This window comes from Populus trichocarpa, chromosome 1 (assembly GCF_000002775.5).
Source record: "Populus trichocarpa isolate Nisqually-1 chromosome 1, P.trichocarpa_v4.1, whole genome shotgun sequence".
In the NCBI taxonomy this organism is placed as follows: Eukaryota; Viridiplantae; Streptophyta; class Magnoliopsida; order Malpighiales; family Salicaceae; genus Populus; species Populus trichocarpa.
The window spans coordinates 26,398,547-26,419,128 of NC_037285.2; the positions used below are offsets into that span (position 1 = coordinate 26,398,547).

General features: G+C 36.0%; 2 protein-coding genes across 3 annotated transcripts; both read left to right on the top strand.

The window, feature by feature from the left end:
* The first annotated feature begins 1,515 nt into the window (after window positions 1-1,515).
* On the top strand, window positions 1,516-8,165 carry LOC7478556 (neutral ceramidase 2). Of its 2 annotated transcripts, XM_052450326.1 has the most exons (10): window positions 1,516-1,746; window positions 1,819-2,221; window positions 2,320-2,528; window positions 3,112-3,456; window positions 4,244-4,508; window positions 4,605-4,875; window positions 4,981-5,106; window positions 6,135-6,198; window positions 6,887-7,056; window positions 7,441-8,165. In XM_052450326.1, exons 2-10 carry the CDS (start codon window positions 1,878-1,880, stop codon window positions 7,987-7,989), a joined length of 2,343 nt encoding a protein of 780 aa, XP_052306286.1. In that variant the 5' UTR covers window positions 1,516-1,746; window positions 1,819-1,877; the 3' UTR covers window positions 7,990-8,165. The 2 variants fall into 2 exon arrangements, with proteins under 2 accessions (XP_052306286.1, XP_052306285.1); XM_052450325.1 differs by having other exon boundaries at window positions 1,516-2,221.
* Window positions 8,166-17,638: 9,473 nt separating this feature from the next.
* On the top strand, window positions 17,639-20,529 carry LOC7468014 (probable sugar phosphate/phosphate translocator At3g11320). The gene is made up of 4 exons (XM_002299796.4): window positions 17,639-18,497; window positions 19,002-19,105; window positions 19,218-19,446; window positions 20,194-20,529. The coding sequence occupies exons 1-4, from the start codon at window positions 18,066-18,068 to the stop codon at window positions 20,344-20,346; spliced, it is 918 nt and encodes a 305-aa protein (XP_002299832.1). The 5' UTR covers window positions 17,639-18,065; the 3' UTR covers window positions 20,347-20,529.
* Window positions 20,530-20,582: the final 53 nt, after the last annotated feature.

The window sequence follows — 20,582 nt, forward strand, 5'->3', positions numbered from 1 at the left end:
AGGGTGAGTTCACAGGTCTCTTCTAGATGATTCTCATGATGAATTATCGAAGCACGGGAAAGATAGAGCCTCAACATAGCAATAATTTAACTTCAGATCTTAAAAATCAATTCGAAAGCAGCAGGAAATAATAGACAGACAGGTATCTATCGTGCATTTGAGGTAGGAACAAAATGGCCTGTCAGCACAAAAAGAAAAAGGCCTGCCTGTCAATGCAACATTGCCTTTACGATTTGGAAGGAGTTAGCTGCCTGCCTGCCACGCTATGTCGGAAAGGATCTATCTTGTCTCTTTGCAGCCTCTATATCAGTGGACGATTTCTTCCTTAGAAAGTAAATTAAAACAATCTATACCACGTTTTCCAGGGTAATTATTTGATATTAAATTTTTAAAGTATTTTTTATTTAAAAATATATTAAAATAATATTTTTTTATATTTTAAAATTTATTTTTAATATCAGTACATTAAAATAATCTAAAAAAATAATATTAAAAAAATTAAAAAAATTAATTCTTTTTAAAAAACTTTTAAAACACACAACAGGCTATAAAACATAATTTTGCCATATCTTTGTTGTAATTTTTTTTTTTTAGTTTAATGTAGGTGTTCGAGCCAGTTTACGCGCACCTTGACTAATCCCATATATCCTGAAATTAATGATCATGTAAGCCTCCAGTGATCATCATATGAGTAATTACAAGGCTTGAACCTGAAACCATAAATGAAACAAATTTTTTAATTTTAAGCTTTTACAATTAGACTATCTCTTAAATAGTTATTTTGTCGAAATTTTAATGTGTTGCAACCTGTCCCACCTAAATTTTTGTGTTATTTCCCCTTGCTAGTACATTTTTGTAATGACACTAACCTCATTTCAAAAATTTCTAACATGTCGCAGTGTGAAAGTTTTGAGTTACTTTTTTTTTTAATTGTCTAAAAGCAATGTGAAAATATACACCCATTTTTATTTAATGGATGCTCAAAGTATTTGTGAAAAAATTGTGACTTCGGTCATGTATATAATTTTATTTTTAAAATATTTTTTATTTAAAATAGTAGTTTTTTATTTTTTAAAATTTATTTTTAACATTAACTTATAAAAAAATCTAAAAACTCTAAAAAAAATTAATTTTTTTTTTAAATACTGTTTTTACTGAAAAACAAATATGCACCTGCTATTAATTGTTTCTATTATGATATTTGATAATATATGTCATTAAAAGCTTTTACATCATGCTCCATTTAAAATATATATATATATATATATATATATATATATATAATTTTTCAAAACTTTTTTAATAACTAGAAAAAAGCTTGGAAAAAAGCAGAAAAAAAAAAGAAGTGACTAATTCTTTGATTAGAAAAATAAAAAATAAAACGATAACCCATTATCGCCCATATATCCAAAGGATGGAAATGGGAGGATCCAAGACCCAAATCCACATGACGACATATATTATATTCATATAATTTCAAAACAGAAAGCAGCACGGAATTTTCATGAATCCATCAAGCACTTTTGATTTTGGAAAACTCTTCAGCATAAACAAGAAAACAATAATAGGAACTGACGACAAGCCATCGCTGTCCGGCTTGTGTCTTCCCTTCCCGTAACCAAACCGAAACGCACGTTCTTTGCTTTGACCCCATTAATAAGAATAGCAGGTAGGCTCGCTCTCTCTTCAAAACATTCACATGTCATGCCCCTCTTCTCCTTCTAACAACCTCGCTTCACAAATCCTGGTACACTTCCTGTCTTCTCCAAATCTTGCTGTCTTTTGTTAGTCTATAATTGATCACGTATCTTTCTTGCGGGGATAATGACAAGAATGAATTGATCATTGGCTCTTCCGTTCCTCTTGTTAGTGTCAAGATGGAGTTGTTTTCCGCGTTTAATCTTTATCTTCAAAGACCATTTTGGCTCTTGATTTCTTTGGTGTTCTTGCTGCTGTTGCTGCTAAATAGTAGAGTAGTGTTATCTGATCCCAACTACTTAATTGGGCTTGGAAGCTATGACATCACTGGACCAGCTGCTGATGTTAACATGATGGGTTATGCTAACACAGACCAGATTGCTTCTGGGGTTCACTTCAGGTTGCGTGCTCGTGCTTTTATTGTGGCCGAGCCTAAAGGGAACCGTGTTGTGTTTGTTAATCTTGATGCTTGTATGGCCTCTCAACTTGTCACTATTAAAGTTATTGAGAGGTTGAAGGCAAGGTAGTTCTCATTTCTGCATTTTGATTACGATCATTTGAGCTATGTTTTGATGTTAGTAAAGTGTAAAAGTTAAAAGAGTCTTTTTGCCTGTATTGCAGGTATGGGGACCTTTATACTGAGAATAATGTTGCTATCAGTGGCATTCACTCTCATGCTGGTCCTGGGGGCTATCTTCAGTATGTTGTGTACATTGTGACATCTCTTGGATTTGTGCGTCAATCATTCGATGCACTTGTTGATGGCATTGAGAAATGCATAATTCAAGCTCATGAAAATCTCCATCCTGGAACGATTTTGGTGAATAAGGGTAAGGGAACATATATGATTTTTGCGGGTTATGAATTTGCTAATGGGTAAAGGGAAACTGTCATTTAAAATGCTGAGAAAGTGCTTGCTTGGCTTTTGACTTTTGCTAATGGGTGATTCGTGTTATGACCTTGGTTTTACATTAATGTATCATATCAGTAGTTTTACAAGTTACCATCTTGGTCTTAGAAACTTAGTGTTGCAGATTCTTATTTCTATTTCATTGGTTATCTTTCATAGAGGCAGTTTTTGGGAAAAGCCTAACAAATCTTAGTCTTTCAATTTTGTGGCATTCTTGGAAAATGATAACCATCTACATCTAAAGAGCTTCATATTTCCTTCATCAGGTTTCATTTTAGCCTGTGCTGTACTTTTAATCGATAATTGGATTAGAACCTGGAATCCATATACTTCTTGTTGTTGCCTTTATAGATGTACCATGTGCTGTTTCGCACCCATGCCTCTATGATCTCTTTGCAAATGTTGTTATTTTTCACTTTTTTTTTTTTTTTTGGTAAGGGCCATGGTGTGGTTGTCATATTGCTTAATATAAACTTAGAGAGGTTTCGTCTTCATACTTACAGGAGAGATCTTAGATGCTGGAGCAAATCGCAGCCCTAGTGCATATCTTAATAATCCTGCAGAAGAGCGCAGCAGATACAAGTACGATGTTGACACAGAAATGACCCTTCTGAAGTTTGTAGATACTGAGTGGGGCCCAGTGGGTAGCTTCAATTGGTTTGCAACCCATGGAACTTCTATGAGCCGTACAAACTCTTTGATAAGTGGGGATAACAAGGGGGCAGCAGCGCGATTTATGGAAGACTGGTTTCAGCAGAATGGTATTGGAAACTCATATTCTGATGAAAGTGTAGTTGATGGAATCCCTCGAAGAATCTCAAATATTATCCCAGACTTGCATGACAATCGTAAGTTGCTTTCCCCCCTTTTTGTTTTCAGTCAAGGTAGAGTAATTTGTAAAAAGATAGTTACCAACCTATTTGGTTTAAGGTTTCAGACAAGCACTTTATATTAGCTGCTAGAGTTTTTAGTCTTCCCATAAACAAGTGCACAATTCTCTTCCATGTGAGTTTAACTCAACATGTTATGCAGAAGCCTCTGTCTTGTCATTTGACACTAAAAAAGTGCATGAGGCGTATGGATTTTAGAATTGTATAATTCAATGTAATCACATTATCTTTAAGGATAAAAATTTCTGGATTAAAATATACAATGAAACAAATATAATTAATGGAAAACCATTATACCATAGCAGTTTATTCATATTTCAGTTCTCACTGCCCTTTTTATTTCCGGAAAAAATTAATAAGATGATACTGGGTTTCCATTCAGTTAACTAACCTCATCACCAGCTCTGTGCTTGTCAGATGCCTGAATTTCTACCTTATAATGAGGTTAAGTTGCTATTGAAAAAAAAAATCAGTGCTTTATACAAAAGAAAAATCAAAATAAGTGATAACACTGGACCACTTGAAGTATTTCAATTACTTACAACCATAGAGTATGCATCTTGGATCTGATATCTTGTGACCAGATCCAGCCTGCTGTCAAGTTGCACAGTTGCGACAGGGAATTTGAAGGATATGAGAACTACAGCATAGCAACAAATGTTCTGCATGTTGTTTACTAGATTAGAATAATATGGAAAGGGATAAATAGCTTCGTCCATTAACTTTTGATATCTGTCTATTGCAGACCATGAGCTCCTAGAGCTCGCAGCATCCTTCCAGTCTTCTTCTGGTCAACCAGCAACCAAGATTCTTAGCATTGCAAAGCGTGTCAGGAGTGCTCTCAGGCAAGCTGACAAACCTGGATTTGTTTCTGCATTTTGTCAATCAAACTGTGGTGATGTTAGCCCCAATGTGCTTGGAACTTTCTGTATAGACACTGGACTGCCTTGTGACTTCAATCACAGTACCTGCGGTGGGAAGAACGAGTTGTGCTATGGCCGAGGACCAGGGTACTGAATCTTGTGCCATCCAATGTTTTTGATAGTAAAATACTTGCCTTTGACCCTGTTAGAATGCTAATTTGTTTTTTGAACCTAACCTGGCAGTTATCCTGATGAATTTGAAAGTACCCGTATTATTGGAGAGAGGCAATTCAGAAAAGCTGTGGATCTTTTCAACACAGCATCTGAGAAATTAAATGGAAAGATTGATCATCGCCACTCTTTTGTAGACTTTTCCCAGCTGGAAGTGACACTTCCTAAACAGGGAGGAGGTTCTGACGTAGTAAAAACATGTCCTGCTGCAATGGGTTTTGCATTTGCTGCAGGAACAACAGATGGACCTGGAGCTTTTGATTTCAAGCAAGGAGATAACGAGGTAACCTGTGATTGTAATTTTTATGCCTTATATCATTGTATTCAGTCATGATATTCAGTGGCTGCCTATTTCTCTTGATTGTTGTTTGCTGTCATGTTATATCAGGGAAATGCCTTCTGGAGACTTGTGCGCAACTTCTTAAAAACACCAGGAAAGGAACAAGTTGATTGTCAGCATCCAAAGCCTATCTTGCTTGATACTGGTGAAATGAAGAAACCATATGATTGGGCAGTGAGTTGCTTTCTTTTTTGTACATCTTACACTAGTAGAATGGGGTTATTTTCAAAAGTTTCTAACCAAGTTGATGCTGTATTTGCTCCAAAATTTCATCATAAAAAACTTAAGATAAGTAACTTAATAGCTGGATCAGGTAAACTGTTGATTCAGTTCTAGTTCTAATTTGTTTCTTTTATTTTTTTATGAAATTGAATTTCTGCCTGTTGATTTATGTTCAGTGTTGTAGATTGAGTGTTCAAATTCTCTCTCTCACATCAAAGAAATTAAAACTGGGATTGGGTATAGTTAACTGTATGGCCTCGTCAATTAGCAATAATGGGTAGAATTTCTTGATTCTGGACATTATAGCAGCAACCTCTGTGCTTGTTCACATGTGTGCACAGATTGACTGGTTGGTGTTGTGCTAACTACGAGAATGGCATGGTGTTATCAAAATAACTTGATTATCTTTTCCTAAGGGTTTTTTCAGTTTCTTGTCTTTTATTTTGGAATTGAATATGGAATCAATGTACAAATGATTTGGAACTGAAACAAGTGTTTTGCTTCATCAATTTGCACATAATGCAATCCAAGTTTGTTTTCCAGCTATGCTGAATATTTTTGGTTGATGCCATTGTAATAAACACAAAGAATTCCTTAATGCATGTCCATGAAGTCTCAATCACACCTTAAAATAATGTGATGGCATCACACATTGGATGTACCCAAATAACATTCCTTTGAAGGATTCCTTCCATCTTATATGCAGCATTCCTTATTTTTTTTTCAAAGATAGTTTGTTTTTCATGATTCGAAGTTTTTAAAGATTGTTGAGGTCTTCTGGCATGCATGTCTGCCTATTTTGTCTGTACCTATTTTTCTACTGATAGGAATGCTAATGTTTGCCCGTTCGTGTAAAGAGAAAAAAATATCTTTTTTTCTTGTGTCTGACATTCCTATTAGTGACACTATTTTCATGCAGATGATTTTGGAACCACTGTTACTTTACTACTGACCAAACTGATTGTTCATGGATCATGCAGCCTTCAATACTTCCAATCCAAATTCTCCGTATCGGGCAGTTAGTCATCCTCAGTGTACCTGGAGGTACCTTTCATTGCTTCTTTCTTTTTCCTTTCATGTAAGGTTAATGCTTCCATTTGCAGATTCATGTTTTACAATCAAACTAAGCTCTGAAATTGAATGGATGAAGAAACTGCTAATATTATAGCCATGAATTATAGAAAATGCTAAGAACAGGTTTTTTGTATTTCTCCAAATGGTGGTGATGAGCACACTGCTAAGGTGGTTGCTCAGGCTGGGATGGATGATGTCTAGTCATCCCCAGTAATGTCCAACCTTTTGTTGTCAAAAAGTCTGGTCGGGCTCAAATGAACTTGTGTAAATGGACAGGTTGCATGGCGGGTTGAAATTACACTATGCAAAAGAAATACCCGTGGAATATATAAAACTACATTTTGCTTCAGGCTAGTCCAATTTCATGTTGAGACGGGGCCAGCCCTGCCAAGTGCCAAACAGGCAAAGTTCATAGCGCAGCCCGTGCCAAATCTTTAGTTCCCTAACTCTTCTTTGCATTCTGATTAGTGTAGGAACATTATTCTGGCATTAAACATGCTAGGAGTCATTCTTTCTTTGTTTTGATTTGGTGGGCTATTTAACTGGTTGATGATGATTTTTTGTTGAATTTACTTTCCATGCATTGTTTCTATGATTATATGCTTCGACCAAATGATTTTATGAGTTCATGGCTTTTCTGCATGATTGTTTCAAACAGAATTTACAACAATGGCTGGGAGGCGTCTTAAAGATGCTGTCAAGACAGTGCTCATGAGTTCTGGGAATAGTGAGTTTAATAGTAATATTCACGTTGTTATAGCAGGATTGACTAATACCTATTCACAGTATGTGACCACTTTCGAAGAGTATGAAGTGCAGAGATATGAGGTAAGTGAATAATTAATGACAGATGCATGAATCGTTTTCTTTCTTAGGAAAAAAATCACTGTGAAATTTAATAGCTGAGATATGTAGTTTTGACAATCAGAAAGCTATACATTAGGCAGCTTTACATGCATGGGAAGTTGGTTCATTAGCAAAACTAGGTTGCCATCTGATTCTAAATTGGAAGTTGTCTTGAGGTTTTCAAGCATCATCCTTATGACTGGTATTGGATGATCTCTATACCATTATTCCATGCCATGTCAGAATGAATTATTAAGGGAAAACGTGCAAGATTAAATTGACAGTCATGGGCTTTCGTTAAGGAATTATGTGGCGTTATTTTTTACCTCTATAATCGCTTGTTCATGAAATTGATGTTGTTTCCAGGGTGCCTCCACACTCTTTGGTCCACACACTCTCAGTGCCTATATCCAGGAGTTCAAGAAGCTTGCAACTGCTCTCGCCATTGGCCAATCTGTTGAGCCTGGTCCACAACCCCCAGATCTTCTGGATAAACAAATAAGCTTACTTACACCAGTTGTAATGGACGCAACCCCTCCTGGTGTAAATTTTGGTGATTGCAGCTCTGATGTCCCCCAGAACTCCACATTCAAAAGAGGTGATACGGTCACAGTTGTTTTCTGGTCAGCTTGCCCCAGGAATGACCTAATGACAGAAGGTACATTTTCCCTTGTGGAGATCCTCCAAGGAAAGGATAGTTGGTTCCCAGCTTATGATGATGATGATTTCTGCCTTCGCTTCAAGTGGTCGAGACCTTCAAAATTAAGTACTCGTAGTCAAGCAACTATAGAATGGAGGATCCCGCAATCTGCCAGCCCCGGTGTCTATAGAATAAGACATTTTGGAGCTGCAAAGGGCCTTCTAGGTTCTATCAGCCATTTCACCGGTTCATCTAGTGCTTTCGTCGTAACATGATAAAACATGCTGTTCTTGTACATGTACACGCTACTCCTGTCCTTGTACTATTCCTTTTCTTACACAAAAATATATTTGCACGACAGATGGCTGGCATGGGGCAACACTTGCTAATAAACTCTTGAATCCCTGTAGCTATCTTTAACATGTTTAATTAATCCAGCTAGTTTTTGTAATGCCTGGAGGAAACCATGGTTGACCATTAATCCTGTGTAAAAAGATGGTCGTTCATCAGCGAAAAGCGTACAAGAAATTGAAAGATCTTTGAGACTAACCGACACGTCGTTTCTAAATTGCCATCAAACGATAACCCCTTTTGAATCTCGGGGAAAACCCTAAATTAGCTAGGCTTGAATAGTTACACCAATTCATCACAAGGAAGAATCAAGCAGTTAGACTTTGAAAAGGTTCCACCAATTCTCAGATTTCTCCTAATTTTCAAGAGCAGGGAAGCTCCGATTTCTCTTTCTCTCTCTCTCGTTGCATAAATTTCAGACTCTTTCTCTCTCTCTCCGTATAAGAGTTGAGGAAGAAGAAGAATCGAAATGTCGGTGCAGGAATACCTAGACAAGTATGTGCGCTCTCGTAAAAGTTGACTTGTTTGCAGCTTCCGTGCTTCTGTTCCTAGCGGTGATGTTTCTGGCATGTGGGCAACACCAATCTTTATTTTCTTTTCAATTTCTAGAGCCTAGCAGCCCCTTCATTTTAAAAAAAAATGAAATCTTGTGTGGTGAGTGATTTCGATTAATGACCACTCAGTCCTAGTTATGAAGCTGTTGAACTGCGAGATGGGGATAAAGGAAGGTATCTTGGAAACAGTGTGAGTAGAGCTGTTAAGAACATTAATGAGAAGATTTCTGAAGCGTTGATTGATATGGACCCCGCACTTCAGTCTCAAATTGATCAGGCCATGATAGACTTGGATAAAACAGAAAACAAGGTTATGCTTTCTTTTCTTCCCTGTCTTTGATCAGTGTAATCACATGTTTGCTTTGCATCAGTTCTTTCCACCAACATAAAACTTTAATGACCAATTGTTAACCTTTGACACATTGTCACACAGGATGATAGTTCTGAATCTAGTTGATTCTGGATGGAATCTACTGTGTTGCATGCAAATATGTCTGGTTTCTTGCAAATGGAAGAGAAATGTTGTGGCTTTTGTCTATTTATCCCAATAGACAACCATGCAAGAAAGTTATTAAGAAAGTTATTTGTGTATTAATAATATGTGGACTTAACCCCATGCTTTTCACATCCAACCGGCGTGGAGAAAGGTTCTCCCAGTACTTTTGAAGTTAGATGGTTTCGAAATATCAACTTTCAAATCCTTATTACTGTAGGCTTGTTTAATATTTCCTCAAACTTGATTAAACATCCATACGTTGTGCCCCTTTTGACATCTTTGTGGGGACATCTGATGGCCTTTGTACTGAGCATAGATTGTCAGTTCAAGATTCAACCTTAGGTTTCATGCGAGAAGATCTGCAATCTGGAAATGATTGTTGTTCAAGTTTTTAAAATGCTGGCATCTTGTAAGGCATCCTTTTTCTTACTCTGAGTCATCCGCAGGGTGAACTTGGAGCAAATGCTATGTGAGCAGTTGCAATTGCTGCATGCAAAGCTGGAGCCGCAGAAAAGGAGGCATGGATGATGCCTTTTATTTTAGATAATTAATTAATTAATATAGTACTTGGATCGGCACTTTGTGCACTTCTTTGAAAATCTTGCCGTTGAAATACCAGCTTCCACTTTACAAAGACATTTATGATCTTTCTGGCAAAACCAACCTGACTCTTCCTGTCCCTGCTTTCACTGTCATAAGTGGTGGAAAACATGCTGGGAACAATCTAGCCGTTCAGGTATGGTCTTTTTAAGTTTAATATTTAATCCATTATTCCTTGCATCATAAGGCTTGCTGCATCTTGAAATCCTAATTTCCATGGTTCCACTGCATCACAAGGACTTATTGTGAGACGAGGAGTAAATATGAGGAATCAGTATTTTTGATGTGCTGTTTTGAAAAATCATCACTTGATAATTGATTGGAAGTGCATTGCAGTTTTTGAACATGTTACTTCTTTATTATTTAGCAGATTTTAAATGAAAAATCTTTCATTCTAAAAAAAAAGTGATTCTTTTTTAAATAGTGAGTGCTTTCATGCAATATGAGTTGATTAGGCAGAGACATCAGAAAAAAAAACAGGGATGTAGTCACTCTGTGCTTTGCTTATCTTTATCCTGTTATTGGGAAGGACTTTGTAGGATGTAAACGATCAGGGTAAGAATAGGTAGTGCATATAGTTGCGGAATTAGTAGGTTAAGTAAAGTAATTAACTTGGACTTTGTCAGGTATGCTTGTTACGTTTTGCTGTAATCCTTGAATTTTTGGGTTTATCTTTTGCTTTTATATATATGAGAAGCCATAAAAGGGTTTGTTTTCAGGTTGTAGGTGATGACTTGTTGATGTCAAATCTAAAACGTATTGAGAGAACATTACATGAGTCCAGTTGCAATGCACTTCTTCTCAAGGTATGCAGCTAGCACTAGATGAAATTTTTATGATTGAACTTTGAAGGATCTTATTCTTCTCCTTCTCCATCTTCTTCGGGATGAATGGGAAGAAAGGAGTAATTCCTGATCATTAATGAAAGCTTCATTCACTAATGGGGTAATAAATTTTCCTAATGTCAATGTATGGAGAGTTGTTAAATTCTGACTTCTCCCTTTATTTCATAATGAATTGTGGAATATATACAGCATCTACATATCTATATTAGGACAGCTATTAACTACACATAAATAGGTATTATTGCTAGGTTCTGATTTATAGGAAAGGATATCTGACTTTCTATTTTTACTCCCAACAAATCAGCTTCAAATCTGCCTTAATTACTTCAGAATCTTCAACACTCCCCCTCAAGCTGGATGGAAGAGATCTTTCATTCCCAGCTTGTCCAAGGTGTTTTTGAACACAGGATTTTGAACACCTTTAGTAAGTATATCAGCAAGTTGTTCCCCGGTAGGCACATAAGGAGTGCATATCAATCCACTCTCTAACTTTTCTTTGATGAAATGTCTGTCTACCTCCACATGTTTAGTTCTATCATGTTGTACTGGATTGTGTGCTATTGCAATGGCAGACTTATTGTCACAGTACAACTTCATTGGTTCATCCCACTTGATTCTTAAATCTTCTAGGATAATCTTCATCCATAGCAACTCACAAATTCCAAGGGCCATTGATCTGAATTCTGCTTCTGTACTTGATCTTGACACAACACTTTGTTTTTTGCTTCTCCATGTCACAAGATTTCCTCCCAGTAGAGTACAATATCCTGATGTTGATCTTCTATCTATTAATGCACCAGCATAGTCTGCATCTGTATAGCATTCAAGGTTCAAATTCCCATGATTTTTATACAAAATTCCTTTTCCAGGAGTAGACTTCAAGTATCTGAGAAGTTTGTACACTGCCTGGAGATGTGAATCTTTCGGGTTGTGCATAAATTGACTCACCACACTCACGGCATAAGCAATGTCTGGACGAGTGTGAGCTAAGTAGATCAACTTACCAACTAACCTTTGGTATTAACCCTTGTCAGTTGTAGCCCCTTCCTCATCATTCTCAAGTCTGTGCTTTAGATCAATAGGTGTTTCACATGGTCTGCAGTCAACCATTCCTGTTTCCTTTAGAAGGTCAAGAATATACTTCTGTTGAGAGATAAAAATCCCCTTTTCTGAATGTGCCACTTCTATGCCAAGAAAGTATTTCAACTTCCCCAATTCCTTGATTTCAAATTCTGCTGAAAGTCTCTTTCTCAACTTATCTCTTTCCACAAAGTCATCACCTGTTATTATAATGTCATCAACATAAACAATCAGAATAGTAACTCCCCCTGAAATGGAGTGTTTGATGAACAAAGTATGATCTCCTTGGCTTTGCCGATATCCCATAAAAACCATGGCTTTGGTGAACCTTTCAAACCAGGCTCTAGGAGATTGTTTTAAGCCATAGAGTGCCTTCTTTAGTCTGCAGACCTGGTTGGGAAGAAGGGAGTGACTGAATCCTGGTGGTGGATCCATATAAACTTCTTCTTCCAACTCTCCATGTAAGAAGGCATTCTTAACATCATATTGCTGCATACACCATCCAAGATTAGCAGATAAAGAAAACAGAATTCGAATGGTGTTCATCTTAGCAACTGGAGCAAATGTCTCTTGATAGTCTATCCCAAATGTTTGTGTAAATCCTTTTGCAACTAGCCTGCTTTATACCTTTCTAGGCTGCCATCAGCTTTATATTTCAGGGCATAAACCCACTTACACCCTACTGTTTTCTTCTCTTTTGGTAACTCAACTATTTCCCATGTTTGATTCCTCTCTAGTGCATTCATCTCTTCTCTCATGGCAGTTTTCCAATTCTCATTTCCTAGAGCCTCATATAAGTTTTTTGGGATAGGTATGGTGTTTATTTTTTAGAGAAAGGCTTTGTGTGATGGTGAGAACTTTTGAAATGACATAAAATTAGCTATAGGATATAAGGGATTCTTAGTGCATTCTCTTCTTCCTTTTCTAATAGCAATTGGCTGATCAAGGTCAGGAATAGGTAGAGATGAATGAGAAAGTTCATTACCTTGCTCTGGTTCGGATTCTTGGGCTTGCAAGAGAGTCAAATCAGGTTGTATCCTTCTTCTATATACCTGAAGAGGTCTGTCAGCAGTAGTTTCTCCCTGCAGAGTAATATTTGGAGACTCACAGGATGGTGAAATGGGAGATGATTGCTGCCTAGATGGGATTTGGAATGAAAAAATGTCAAAGTCATTGTTAGTCTTATCTTCTGTGTTGTTTTCCTCCCCCTGAAGAGAAGATTTGTTGAAGAAAGACTGATTTTCATTAAAACTTACATCCTTTGACACAAGAAATCTCTTTGAAGATGGATGATAACATTTGTAACCTTTTTGTGTGATAGAATATCCTATGAAAACACACTTAAGAGCTCTAGCATCAAGTTTGTCTCGTTGATGTTTATGAATGTGAACATAGGTGACACACCCAAAGATCCTTGGGGGAATTTTAGAATAAAAATTATTTTTTGGAAAGAATTCTGACAAATAGTTTAAAGGACTTTTGAAACCAATAACTCTTGAAGGTATTCGATTTATCAAATACGTAGAGGTTAAAATTGCTTCTCCCCAATAATTTTTTGGAACTTGATGCTGGAAAAGTAGAGCTCGAGTAGTCTCAAGGAGATGTCTATTTTTTCTTTCTGCCAACCCATTTTGTTGGGGAGTATTAACACAAGATGATTGATGAATAATCCCTTCTTTTTCAAAGTATGATGATAAAATCTGATTAAAGTAGTCCCTAGCATATTCAGTTCTAAAACCCTTAATGCTAACCCCAAATTGATTCCTTATCATATTTGTAAAGTTTGGAAGGATATGACTCACATCAGATTTTCTTTTAAGAAGGTAAACCCAAGTCATTCGGGTGCAATCATCAATAAATGTTACAAAACCTTTTGCTCCTGAAATATTAGGAATGTTATATGGACCCCATATATCCGAGTGAATTATAGTAAATGGAGACACAAATCTTGAATCACTTATAGGAAAAGGCACTCTATGGTGCTTTGCAAATTCACAGATTTCACAATGAAATTGTTCAACATCAAGATTTTTAAATAAAGATGGAAACATGTTCCTAAGAGTCTTAAATGATAGATGTCCTAAACGACGATGATGATTCCAAACATCAGTTTTATTAGAATTAACTGAAATGAATGATAGAGAAGGGGAGTTACTACTGCTGCCTTGCACTCCAAGCATGTACAGCCCATCTTTGACTCTAGCTTGCCCAATCGTCCTCCCCGTAGCTAGGTCCTGAAATATGCAGTGATCAAGGAAGAAAGTTACACTACAATTTATGTCTTTAATTAGTTTTCGGATAGACAACAGATTTGCAGTAAGATTAGGAACATGTAATACTCTTTGAATAGTAAATACAGGATTAAGAGGGATTGTTCCCTGGCCTGCAACTGTGGTTAGAGATCCATCAGCCACTGTGATTTTCTTACTGCTAGGACAAGGTTGATATGATGTGAAGGCACCTGCAGAATAAGTCATATGGTCTGTTGCACCTGAGTCAATGACCCAGATGCTGGAATGGTTCTTGTTTGAGGCACTAAAGACATGAGAAATTGGAATTTTACCATTTTGAGCAAGAGAGCATGATCCAGATGGTTTCTCCATTGTGTTGAGTAAGGTTCTTAAGCGTTCAATCTCCTCTTTGTTGAATTCTCTCACCTCTAGGGTGCTGGACTCATGTGCTGCCTCTCCTGAATTTGTTAAGTGTGCATGTCCTCTTGAATGGTTCCATTTTTGTCCTCCATTACGCCCCATCCTTGGTGGTTTTCTATGGAGTTTCCAGCAGATCTCCTTTGTATGGCCTGTTTTCTTGCAATAGTTACAAAACTGATCATCCTTAAAGAATTTTCTTCCTTCAGTCTTCACCACTTCTGCACCATTCATGGCATCATTTTGGTTTCTACTAGCATCACTTAAGTGTCTGCTATTAGTTATCATCATAGCAGAACCTTCAGTATTTGGGACCTCAAGCATCACAGTTCTCCTTCCTTCTTCAGCCCTTATTACTGAAAATACCTTATTGAGTGAGGGCATGGATTCCTTTCCAAGTATTTGGACTCGCATTTGATCAAATTCTATGTTGAGTCCTGCAAGAAATTCAAAGATCCTTTCTCTTTCTACATAATTCTTTAAAATCACAGCATCCTCACTACACTGCATCTTAAAATCCTGATAATAGTCCAATTCCAACCAGAAACTTTTCATAATATTGTAATATTCAATAACCATCATATTACCTTGTTTGGTCTTTGAAAGCTTCATCTTAATCTCATAGATTAATGCAGCATCCTTCACTTTAGAGTAGATCTGTCTCACTGCATCCCATATGTCTTTTGCTGTAACCAGAAACATATAAGGCCCACAAACTTCTGGCATAATAGAGTTCCACAGCCATGACATAATCATGGAGTCTTCTTCATCCCAAAGTGTAAACTTTGGGTCTTCTGGACTAGGAGGATTGTCCATCAAATGATTAATCTTTCCCTTTCCTTTGAGAAATGTTTTTACTATCTGTGACCACTTTAGATAGTTTCTTCCATTCAGTCTATAGGATGACTGTAAACTCTGGAATTCCCCTGATATTTGGGTTTCTTTTGTAGTGTTTTCAGACATTTTTTTTTCTTCAGATCTGGACAGGTTTGCTAGAGCAAGTGACTAGAATTGTCAGGACAGATGGGAATGGGAGAGGAGGAATCCCAGATTTAGACTCTGATATAGAGAGAGATAGGCTAAAAAAAATATAGGTTCGGTTTAGGCTCTGATACCATATGGAGAGTTGTTAAATTCTGACTTCTCCTTTTATTTCATAATGAATTGTGGAATATATACAGCATCTACATATCTATATTAGGACAGCTATTAACTACACATAAATAGGTATTATTGCTAGGTTCTGATTTATAGGAAAGGATATCTGATTTTCTGTTTTTACTCCCAACAAATCAGCTTCAAATCTGCCTTAATTACTTCAGAATCTTCAACACAATGTCTTGTTTTCTCTCCTTTCTAGTGAACCACGCTATTGTTTTCTTATTATTCTTAAATTTCTGATCCGCAATACCCTTTTATTTATTGTTCTTCTTCTGATCCGCCATGCCCTTTTATTAAATCTAGTCTCCTAGACGGACATCACAGGTTATTTTTTCTGTTAATGATATCCATGAGCTCCCCTTCATTACAATCATTACGTGATAAAAACTGGAGAAACCTTTTTATTAATCATTAAAGGCTTAACAAACTGAATGGATAGCAAGGTAGATATGAACCTAATAGACCTAACTTTCTTGCTGTTGCTTCGGATTGAGGAAGAACTGGGTGACCAAGTAGTTTATGCAGGTGAAGATTTGAGGCCAACCTGATCAGTCCTGCAAAGTTTTCCATCCCCCCGCCATCTATAATCTACTTCTCATTGTTGGTGGCTTAAAAAGTGAAACTCCCTTCGTATTGAGCATCTAGCATTCTAGAGCAATGTTGCAAGTCTTTCTTCTGGCTTTGTGTGAGTGTTCCCCCACCCTATTTCTGGAGAGCATGGAGATGATTTGAGAAACATACTTGAAACAGCACAGATTTTGGTTTCAGGTAATTGTAAACACAAAATTCGTTACCGATCCATAGTGCAAATTGCCTTTTTATCCTTTTTAACTCCTTAAACTCCAGTTTGTGCTTCACGGATGATACAAGATCCTTTTATCGACTTGTTCCAGTTCATTTACTGCCAGTGGCTTGTATGCATATCCATTACCTGCTGTTAAATCAAAGATTTTGATCCAGTACCAGTAGAAGCTGATAAAATCTCAAGGTTGGCACTCGAAGGTGGAAAAGAGAAAAATGATGTGTTAACTGCTTTATGTTGTTTTGAGTACGATATGGTCTGTATCATTTGAAAGAAATTATTACGTCATTGTTGGATAGAAACATCCACTGTTGCATTTAACTTGTGAACTGCAACGACACTTAACCTTTGTTTTTGTTTTTGTTTTTGTTTTTTGTCTTCTTAGTTTTAATTGTCAATTCATTGCAATATGTATAAACTTGCTTGCCAGATTTAAAATGTGTTGATATCAAAAAAATAAATTTAAAAAAATAAAAAAAATATTATTTAAATATATTTTTAAGCAAATACATGGTAATACCGGAGAATAGTGTGCGTTTCGTTAAATTCTTGCTTTGATGGGCCAATTAACACCATACCGATTGCTTACCAAATTCTTGTTAAGACGTTTTATTTTATGATCGAGATGCCTCAATGACACCTCAAGGACCTTAAACCTCAAGCTCTATTGCTTAAAAAATATAAAAGTTCTGGCTTTTTGTGCTGCAGATCTTAGAAAAACAGACTTTTCTTTTGAAGAACTGTAAAATATGTTTATTTGTTCATGATGAAAATGAATTTTATTTTATTTTTTGAAAATAAGAAAATACATCAGTTATAACTATTTTTCATTAAAAAAAATAAAACTACAATTTATAATAATCATTTTAATATTTTATATTATTAATAATCTAATTATGGAATATTAATTTTATTCCATTTAAACTAAAATAATTACCATGAAAAATAGTTGTATTGCTAACTAAAAAAGAAAATTTTTTATATTAAATTTATAATGAAAATCAAATTTAGGACACTGACTAAATATAAACATATAAAAAAAATAATTAATAGTTTATATTACTAGAAAATGATCTGTCCATGTTTTTTTAATTGAAAAACCGTGAGAATTCTATAAAGAACAACTGTGAAAAAAAATTGAAAATGTATTTTTCAAACTTAGTATAAATTTAAAAAACTGATATATATATATATATATATATATATATATATATATATATATATATATAAAGGGGCAATTTCCGTGGATATGACTGTTCAACTAGCAGCCTCAACCTAAAGCAGATACTGAAAAGGAAAAACTCTCTCTCAACTCTGAAGTCTCAGCCCTGGCCCTAAGGGATTAGGCCTAAATGGATAGAAATGCACAAAACGACAATATAACTACCCGTTACCAAAACCAAAATATATAAGTAAATAAACACATTTCTCACCTTTTCAGCCACAAAACAATACCCAAACTAACAGAAACAGAAACCTTTCTCCCAGTTTTTGCCTCCTTAAGAACTTCGAAGCCTCCCTTTACAAACAATCTTCAACCCCTGAAATTAAGAATAGTCATGAAAACCTGGTAATAAATCTTCTCTCTTGATTTACAAAGTCATTCCCTCTTTCTCTTCAACCAAACAGACCCTTTGTTTCTCTATAACATTACCACTCCTCTAGCTAGATCTGCATTTTTTTTCCTTCTCTGTTTTCTCTATGTTTAGCTTGTTCGAACCCTAAAAAAACCCATGTGAAACAAAAACCGATAACCCAACTCGTTTTTTGAGAGCTTTTTTCAAGGAAATACCCCCCCCCCAAAAAAAAAAAAAATGAGCCGTCTATTCAACGTTTGCCTAATTGCATCATGGTACTCCTCTAATATAGGAGTTTTGCTGTTGAACAAATATTTGCTTAGCAGCTATGGATTCAAGTATCCCATATTTCTCACTTTGTGTCACATGATGGCTTGTTCATTGCTTAGTTACATTGCAATTTCATGGCTCAAGATTGTGCCTTTGCAGACCATAAGGTCAAGATGGCAGTTTCTGAAGATCTCTGCTCTTGGGGTCATATTTTGCTCCTCTGTTGTGACTGGCAATGTATCTCTTAGATATCTTCCAGTGTCGTTTAATCAGGCTGTTGGGGCTACCACCCCATTTTTCACTGCAGTTTTTGCATATTTGCTGACGTTTAGAAGGGAAGGTTGGCTAACTTATGTTACTCTCATTCCTGTTGTCGCTGGTTGTGTCATTGCTAGTGGGGTGAGAACTTATTTTTCTTTCTTTATATTTTTGTTGCCTTGGTGTATGATGTCGCCGAATGGCGCCAAAGGATCCATTTATTAGTTTGGGATTGAGTCTTGGTTTTTTTGTTGTAGTTTATTGTATAATTCTCTTTGGGTATATATATATATATATTTTTTTTTTTGGTGTTACTGTCATTGAGATCATTATTGGTTATTGAAAATTGTTAATTTGTTGGATTTTTACAATGGAGAGAACTAGCTGCTGGCTTTCATGCAGCAACAAGTTAACTTTAATCTTTCACAGGGGATCTATGCCGGGTTTGAATTCAAAAGTTACTATTTATGATACCTGTTGCTGTTTGAGGTGTTCTTCTTTAGCCATAATGCTACTGAAACAAGTTCTTAAGGAAACCTCTTTAATTGGTTTAGATAATTCATTGAAAATTCTCTGTTTCCTTTACTGATGGAAAAATCATTAACAGATTCGATCTTATTTGTTTTTCTCATTACTTGACTGAAGGGGGAGCCGAGTTTTCATCTTTTTGGGTTTTTAATGTGTATTGGCGCTACAGCAGCACGGGCGCTCAAGTCTGTGGTTCAAGGGATTTTGCTGTCTTCTGAAGGGTAATGAATTTCTCTTCATTTTGCATCTCAAGATTTGAAACTGTTCTATTTATTCTTGTTCTAATATCAGTGATTGAATGGGCATGATCTGATAATTTCACTGTTTTACCAGGGAAAAACTTCATTCTATGAACCTCTTAATGTACATGGCCCCAGTAGCAGTTTTAGTCCTTGTTCCTGCAGCTTTTTTTATGGAGAGAGATGTCGTTGGAATCACAATTTCCCTTGCGAGGGATGATACGAAATTCATATTCTATCTGCTCTTCAATTCTTCTCTCGCATATTTTGTGAATTTGACCAACTTCTTGGTCACTAAGCATACCAGTGCTTTGACGCTTCAGGTATCTTCTCCAATCATATGCACTGGAATTACTTAAGCTTCATTGTCAGAAGCAGCATATCGCGAGCAAACATTCATAACCAAATTTATTTATCTTTTTCCTGCTAATTATTTTGTTCGTCTACACTGCATATAAACATAAGCCAGCATTGCATATCATATCATAGGAGTTGCCTACATGCATGATGAGTAGTTTTGCGGCATTCCAAGGTTTTCAGACTCTGCTACCTAGACAGTTATGTTAAAGACTAAATTAGTTCTGTTTCAGTCACCATTGGCGAGATAGTAGATTTTTGAAGATTGGTTTTTAAATATATAGTGTTTGTTCTTATAATATTGTCATGATTTTGGTTAAAGTGGATGGTAATTTTATTTTCAAACTGAAAAAAAAAATCAAATTAAACTTGATATAGCATTATAGAAATTTTCTAAATTCATTTATCAATTAAATCCATCTCAAAAAGGTTTTAATAATCATATTTGAATTCAAAATGGAAAAAAAAATAATCCATTTTAAGAAATAAAACATTAGCGTTTGAATATTTCAATCTGATACAATTGTGTGATGCTCTGTTTTTTCAGAACATTTTACTTGAAGCTTTGTTGCTTAATTTCTCATCGACAATTCCATGATGGAAATGAATATCAATAATGACATTAGCAATGGCCATTATGCTGCAAGAAGATTTTATTTTAATTATTCAGGGTAATCTCTACATTCAGATTAAGAAATGTGTGCTGCTTGTAGGTCCTGGGAAATGCAAAGGGGGCTGTTGCAGTGGTTATTTCAATCTTGATCTTCCAGAATCCTGTATCAGTGACTGGGATATTTGGATACAGCATCACTGTTACTGGTGTTTTCCTTTACAGTGAAGCCAAGAAAAGGAGCCGGAGCAATTGAGACATCGACGACGAGCGGTGCCTCCAAAGATTGATTCTCTTATATTTTATGTTAAATTATTTATCAGCACGAAGCAGCAACGTGTTTGAAGCAAGTTTGTGCGGCAGATGCTGTGACTCCAGTGTTTTTATTGAAATCAAGAAGAGAAATTCTTGCCAAGCCTTAGCTGGGCTTCCAACCTCATGTCATGGCATCAAGGTATCTTAAAAATAGAAGAAACATAACAGTCTTTCTAA